The sequence below is a fragment of the Sardina pilchardus genome, chromosome 3 (assembly GCF_963854185.1).
Source record: "Sardina pilchardus chromosome 3, fSarPil1.1, whole genome shotgun sequence".
NCBI lineage: Eukaryota > Metazoa > Chordata > Actinopteri > Clupeiformes > Clupeidae > Sardina > Sardina pilchardus.
Window position 1 is genome coordinate 22,038,080 of NC_084996.1, and position 7,500 is coordinate 22,045,579.

At 48.7% G+C, this 7,500-nt stretch overlaps 2 protein-coding genes across 2 annotated transcripts in view; both read right to left on the minus strand.

Moving 5' to 3' along the window:
* Nucleotides 1-2,818, minus strand: part of prf1.3 (perforin 1.3) — a 3,936-nt gene extending 1,118 nt beyond the window's left edge. Inside the window, exons 1-3 of the mRNA XM_062531182.1 lie at nt 2,798-2,818; nt 1,798-2,381; nt 1-579 (exon numbers count right to left, since the gene is read on the minus strand). The exon at nt 1-579 is cut by the window's left edge and continues 297 nt beyond it. Coding sequence (XP_062387166.1) covers nt 1-579; nt 1,798-2,369 — 1,151 coding nt within the window. The 5' untranslated portion in view covers nt 2,370-2,381; nt 2,798-2,818. The remainder of the gene's footprint in view (nt 580-1,797; nt 2,382-2,797) is intronic.
* Nucleotides 2,819-3,995: 1,177 nt separating this feature from the next.
* The window catches only part of LOC134076180 (perforin-1-like), a 5,932-nt gene continuing 2,427 nt past the window's right edge, over nt 3,996-7,500 (minus strand). The window contains exons 3-4 of the mRNA XM_062531183.1: nt 5,285-6,157; nt 3,996-4,934 (exon numbers count right to left, since the gene is read on the minus strand). Coding sequence (XP_062387167.1) covers nt 4,679-4,934; nt 5,285-6,157 — 1,129 coding nt within the window. The 3' untranslated portion in view covers nt 3,996-4,678. The remainder of the gene's footprint in view (nt 4,935-5,284; nt 6,158-7,500) is intronic.

Here is a 7,500-nt window from a genome sequence, read left to right on the forward strand (position 1 = left end):
CCCACGCCGGCCCGCGCGACGTAGTCCCTGATGGCGCTGCGCAGGTTGTAGTAGCGCTGGGGGTCGGCGCGGGGGTCGATGAGCGTGTGCAGGGGGCTCAGCCGGAAGGCCACCACGCCCGGCGCGACCTTGAGCGACTTGACCCAGGTGCCGTAGCTGGCTCTCTTCTCCGGCGCGAACAGGATGTCCCCGAGCTGGCCGCTCCCGCCGAGCACCTCGGTCACGCGGTCGGAGAAGGCGGCGCTGAAGGGGCGGCCGCGGGTGAAGGCGCGGGCCTTGGCGCGGCAGTAGCGTTGCTGGGCGCGGGCGCTGGGGCCGGACCGGGCGGCGGCCGCCTCGGTGGAGAGGCAGTTGCTGACGTCGTGCACGGACAGGCCGCTCACGGTGGTCTCGCAGGTGCGCACGGCCGTGGTGGAGCGCACCCGCCCGCCCAGGTCCACGCGCCGCAGGTAGTGCGTGCCGTAGGTGGAGAGGAAGTGGCGGAAGCTGGCGGCCGTGCTCTGGGCGTAGGCGTAGGGCAGCGTCTGGAGCGACGTGACGAACCCTCTGGTCAGCGGAGGGTTGTCGCGCAGGCGGAGTCTGGAGATGGACAGGCAGAAGAGCACAAGGACACAGTGGTGGCGCTGATTCTACTGGGTTACATAACAACAGTGTGGTCTCTCTGCCAGGAAGGTTTCAGGTAAATCAATGTGTTTTTTTTATCTTGTCTTTCTTGCGCCTTTGTGTTGGGAAAAGACAGTTTCACAGTTTCAGCTAATGAAATTGAAGCCGTGTATGTGTATATCTCCTGACTGTAAAAATGTCATTGGGAGACTGCGTCAGTTAAAATGGCACCTGCCCACCCTGCACATACATGACCTCAATCTGACCCCAATTCAGCTGCCGTATGCAATGAGGGTGAGACACTTCCCCCTATGAGGAAGAGGATAGCAACTGGAGGGCAAGTCCCACCTACTTGATTTATGGAAATGTCCAAGCTGTTCAGCCAACCACACAAGACCTCAAATGGCTCTGTTTGAATTATTGATAAATATCTGGTCATTTGGTAAAGATAGCCTAACATTCCAGACACCACAGAGAGGATCTTATCTTATTATTAACAATGTTTTTTTCCTTGCACATACCGATACATGATAAGGGCATACCATGTAGTGTAGGAATAAAGTGTTGGATCATATGACAGTAGCTGAGAGGTGATTGCATATATAAAGACTTAGCTGCGGAGTCTGTCTGAGTTATTAACAGTAAATTTTTTCTTGATCACATCGATGTTCTTTTGGAGGGACTGTAGAAGACTGTGGTTGTCATGGTGTCTCTATGGGGACCGTAGAAGACTGTGGTTGTGGTGGTGGTGTGGGCCGTGACTGTAACTGCTCTTACTGTATAAATGGAGTTCAGTTGCCCAAGAAGCACAATACACCACTGGCCACAAATGCCACCAACTGCCTTCAACCGCACTGTTCAACTGCACTGATGCACAAACACAAACACTTACTACTAGGTTTCAGGCACCATCTCATCATGGATCCCCTATGCTATAACAGAGTATTCTGTTAACATTGCAATAATTCTATGGTATACATCTTGCCATATTCATTCTATATATTATACTATATTTGTTTGCTATACTACTGTAGTTAACGTAAATGGTATCACTGTACGCATCTTGCATAGGCTATCTATTTTATTTATACAGTGCTTTATAAAATACCTTAATTTATTATTATTTGATTATTCCAAAGCTTATCAATATCATTATTATTATTCATTATTTATGGAACACAGCGTGGTACTCACGTGTAGTATCGGCAGGACACTTGATGAGTGGCGAAGGAGTACCTGTCCTGGGTGGAGTGGCTGCGGGCAAACCTGGACGATTTGGACCGAGTGCCGCCCAGGAAGGCGGCGTTCCCCAGGGCGAGCCCGACCTTGGCGCTGGCGTGGAAGGCCTTGTCGTTCCGCTCCAGGATGGCGCTGCCCGTCTCGTAGATCCTCTCGCTGAGTCGGCGGCGGCACTTGACCCGGACGCGCCAGTCGGCCACGGCGGCCGGCAGCTTCTGCTCCTGACCCAGGAGCCGGTTCTGGCACAGCGTGCAGTTGCCCGACACGTGCAGCTGGTAGCGGTCCACGTCCACCACGAAGGCGCCGGTGGTCTGCAGCTTGACCACGTCGAAGCCCTTGCCGATGAGGTCGTGGCCGGGCACAAAGGGCGGATTTCGGCAGGCGAACGCGGTGGCAGAGCGGCAGGCGGGCGCGGGAGCAGGAGCGGGGGCAGGGCGGCGGGCATGGCACAGGTGAGGGATGAGGAAGAGGAGGGTGGGGAGGTGAAGGAGTGGGTGATGCTGGAGGTGGAGGTGGGTAGTGAGCATGATCTGGAAAGGCTGTCAGAAATAGAGAGAGAGAAAGAGAGAGAGAGACAGAGAGAGAGGGAGAGAGAGGGAGAGAGAGGAAGATTCATATGGCGTTGTTAAGGAGGACACAATTATGGGTAACCTCTATGAGCTCTCTGGAGGGTGACCAGACTGACCACATAGAAACATGCACAGTACATAGTCAGACACCATTGAAATGTATGCTAACTTCCTAGCTATGCATAAATCTATTAATAAAAATGCTAACTGGAACAGAAGACATTATTAGGTGGCTTGCAACTCTTGTTTTTGTTACTGAACAGAACATTATACATGGAAGATGAAATGAACCATCTAGTACCATTCGATTTGTAATACAAAGAAGGCAAGCCCTCTATTCCCCTTTCAATCAACATAACATTTTCATTAAAAAAAGATGGACTCACCCGAGAGAAAGTCTTTCCTTTGAGTTGTAGCCACAGTAGCAGAGAAGCTGCTTCCTTGAACACAATCACACAAGTGCTGACACAATATACACCCACAATCACACACTGCCTTTTACACACACACACACACACACACACACACACACACACACACACACACACACACACACACACACACACACACAGACACACACACACACACACACACACACACACACACACACACACACACACACACACACACACACACACACACAGCTCTGAAAAAAAATGAAGGGACCACTGCACATATTTCTGATGTCATCCTATTCCTATCCCATTCCATTGAGTTCTAGAGGGTTATAGGAAAAATTAAGAGACCACTCGAAATTTGAATATAACTATCAACTTATTTGAATGTCACTTATGCAGTGGAGTTTTCAGAGCTGGACACACACCCACCCACACACACACACACACACACACACACACACACACACACACACACACACACACACACACACACACACACACACACACACACACACACACACACACACACACACACACACACACTCAAACACATGCTCAAAGACCCAAAACCGCGACAACAATGGACATTGCCCAAAACATGCTGTACATGTGACACTGAAAGGCCCTCTGATCTCCTCAGCCATGTTCCTTGTTTCTTCCAGCTATGCTGTGCCGCTCTGCACATCAGTCTGTTTCTGAGTAGACGAGGAGCTCTGTTTATGCTAATTCTCTGTAAATCACAGACTTCGGCGTGTCCTCAGGTTTGCACACTATCTTTGAAGTGGTGTTGTGTGACAGGATGCCTGTCTGGTCTACTGGCGGCCCAGGGGAGTTCAGCACTGCATTGGATTTCCCATTTCTAGTGTTAGCCAGTAAAATACCGGTCACTGAGTTTTTATTGTCTTTAAATGTCAATATATTACACATCCTTCAATACCATTTCATTGCAGTGCAAGAGATGAAGGTTGTCGGCGTGTTCAATCTTAAAAAGATTGGTGTCAAGGGAAGAGCTGGACATAAAAGGAGAAAGGAGAAGTCTCCAGACCTTGAGTTCTGTTCTGAGGAAGGTACATGCTGCTATGCCTGAGCTTTTTTGTCTGTCTTTGCTCCTTTCTTTTCTTCCTTTGATCAGAAGATCAATGCAATTTATTCGGCAAGTCACATCCAAATTTCATCAAATACAAACACTGTTTAAAACTGTTTATTCTCAAGCACATGAAGCACAGCATATGAAGACCACACAAATGAAAAAATATTGCAAACCATGACAATGTGTTTAATCATTTTGCACAGGCGGCAAAAATGTGGACACTAATGACGTGAAATGAATGTATTTATTTGAAATAAAATGAAAATAAACGAGTGTACAGTTTGAATGTTGGTGAAGCTGAGGCCAGAAAGAAGAGAGGGCTACCTCACACCACGGTGTCGTGTTATAATAGCTCTGGAGTCACGCTAAGCTCTGCTCAAACATCAACAACACCGAGAAGCTCTCCTCTCTTCTTTCAGTGAGGAAGAAAAGCTGTTGCGAATAGTGGGGCTTCACTCTAAACAGATTTGCATCATAGCACTAGTTCTAAAGCTAAAATAAAAACTCAAGCAGCACCAACAATTCTCTTTAAAAACAAGAGGAAGAGCATTTCCGAATACTGATGTCAGGCCAACAGAAAGTAAAAAAGAGGACGAATTTTTCCACAGACATTTGTTTTTTTAAATCATGGCTTTAGGTAGCTCTACGGATAACATGAAGCATTTAAAATAAGATCAGCAAAATGTTATTCTTCTCATCTCTTCTCATCCAAAGGAGAATGACAGAGTCTTCTTCGCAGCAAGGCGTTCCTCCAGGCGTGTTTTCTAGGGGGTCTGACCTCAAGTGTGTCCACCCCCGGCCTGCTCGTGTTGGTCGCACAGGCCCCCACCAGCCGCTGGGGTCGGGGAGTAGCGTCCACAGAGGGGTCCGGTGAGATTGGGGGCGCAGACAGCCGTGATGGAGACGAAGAGCGAGCCGTGCATCAGAGGGAAGCGGCGCTTCACTTGCCAGCCCTGGTTGGGAACCACGAAGCCCTTTCCTAGGAACGTGTCTTTCCACAACGTGTTTTGATCCCACACTTCAAAACGCAAAGGCCTGAGGAAGCACAGCACAGGAGGACTTAAATTGCAGAAGGACGACCATACATGTCTCGACCATCATCTGTAAGCATACTATCACATGGTTGGTTATGCTATACTATTTTTCTTGAAACCACTAGCCTACAAATATGCCAGCCTGTTTGAGGTGGTGGCCTAAAACGTATCGTACATCGTCGTATGTTTAATTATCTTAATGTTTAATCATTTGGAAAATGTGCAAACATATCTTAATATGTTTAATTATTTGGAAGAATTAAAAATATTCATCCAGTTTGACTGAATATTTTTCAAAAGTTGCAGCCGTTTCTAATGTAAAAGGTGACAACCCCTGATGCCGCCACTCACACTTTCCTCGCAAGATCAACGGTTCCAACGGAGAACCGGTAGTTCCACTGGGGGAAATTGTTGTTTGCGATGACGGGCGTGGAGCTTCTGCGTGTCCCGTAGAACACTGTGACGTAGGCGTCGGTCTTGGAGAAGTTGTCTCCCCAGAGCCCCGTGGCCCTCTCCACCACCACGGTCAGGTCGGCCAGCGAGGCTCGCGTCGGGCAGCAGTTGGCGTCGATGCCCACGTGCCCGCGGCACTCACACCCGCAGCTCTCCGTCCGCCTGCCCACGGCGCACCTGGAGCGGCACTCCGCGGGCACGGCGTAGCCGCGCACGTACTCGCTGACCGCCCGGCGCAGGCTCTCGCGCTTCTCTGCGTCCCTCCTGTCCAGCAGCGCGTGCAGAGGGGTCAGGCTGTGCGCCACCACGCCGGGGTTGGCCCGGAGCGAGCGCAGCCAGGCCTCGTAGCGGCGCCTGTTCCGGGGCGCGAACAAGAGGTCCCCTCCCTGGCCGCCGATGCCACCCTGGACGTCGGTGACGCGCTGGGAGAAGGTCTCGGCGAAGCTTCGGCCGCTGAGCCTCCTGCTTTTCGCTCTGCAGAATCTGAACGCGGCGGGCAGCGCTTGGCCTCCGATGGCCGCCGTGCCCTCCGCGGAGAGGCAGATGCTGACGTCGTTGACGGACAGGCCGCTCATGGCCAATCGGCACGTGGCCATGGCCGTGGTGGACTGGACACGCCCCCCCAGCTCTGCCTGACTCAGGAAGTGGGTACCATATATGGAGATGAAGTGGCGGTAGGCAGGGAGGGTGGTGGAGTTATATGTCACAGGGAGGGAGCCAACGGCCTTTTGGAACGCCTTGGTGACAGGGGGACGAGCTCGGAGTCCAACTCTAGAGAGGAGGCAGAAAAATTTCCCTGTGAAGTGGCTGATGTAGCTGAACAGATGGGTTCAACCCCAGATGACCTTTTTGTAATCACACTTAATTTAAGTATACTGAAATAGACCGCATGTTTAAGATCTCCACACAAGCAAAGCACACATTTTACCTGCTTTGTTAAAGCCATAATGATCTGAAATTGAACACTGTGAGGCATACTGCATCTAGACTAACTAATGCATATCACTGGCTGTTTTCAGACTGTAGTTTCCCATATTAAAGCAATGATGCAGCATAAATGGGCTCCTACCCAGTATGTTGAAAATAGAAATCCCTACATCGCTCTTTGTGATTATAATCTGGAGATTAATATGGCAGAATCCCTTTCCCAAGATAGTGACCGATGGACAATGCTGGCTCAGATAATGGCCTCCAGAGGAGACGTTTAATGTTCAGAAACCTTTGAAACCATTGAATTAGATTTTAATTACAACAATGTCTGCAGTGTTGCTGCATGTGTAGGAAAAAGTTAAGCAATTTTACAGTTGGACCCTGTTACCAACAAATCCTATTGACTCTTTGAAGAAGCAAATCATTTGTTTGTCTTTTGTGGTTATTATCTAGTTAAGTCAAAATAAGGTTTGTGAAGTTGTATTTTCTGAAGGGCAAATGGTCTCAGCAGGCTCTGCTTCCCAATCTGGCGGCGGAGTGAAGCAGAGGTGTGCTGTGCAAACATATGAGAGGAGAGGACATATGCAGAAGGACACTCGGCATGATATACAACGGCTCCAATAACTGACACGCCTGTCAGAATGGGACAGCATTCAGAGATAGCAGAGACACAGTTACCTCCAGACGTATTTCATGTTATATGTTACATGATATATGTGATGTGTGATGTGTGATGTGTGATGTGTGATGTGTGATGTGTGATGTGTGATGTGTGATGTGTTATATGTGATGTGTGATGTGTGATGTGTGATGTGTGATGTGTGATGTGTGATGTGTGATGTGTGATGTGTTATATGTGATGTGTGATGTGTGATGTGTGATGTGTGATGTGTGATGTGTGATGTGTTATATGTGATGTGTGATGTGTGATGTGTGATGTGTGATGTGTGATATGTGATGTGTGATGTGTGATGTGTGATGTGTGATATGTTATATGTATGAGATGTATGTTACATCAAATCTTTTATGGATGAAATGACATGTGAAAAAGAATATGCTTTACAGGACAATAAAGACTCTATCTATTGCAACACATGCTAAAGTTGACTATAAAGAGGAATATAAAATCAACCTTTGGAAATCGATCTTAATGTCTTAAATAAAAAAAAAAAAGAGGAAATATC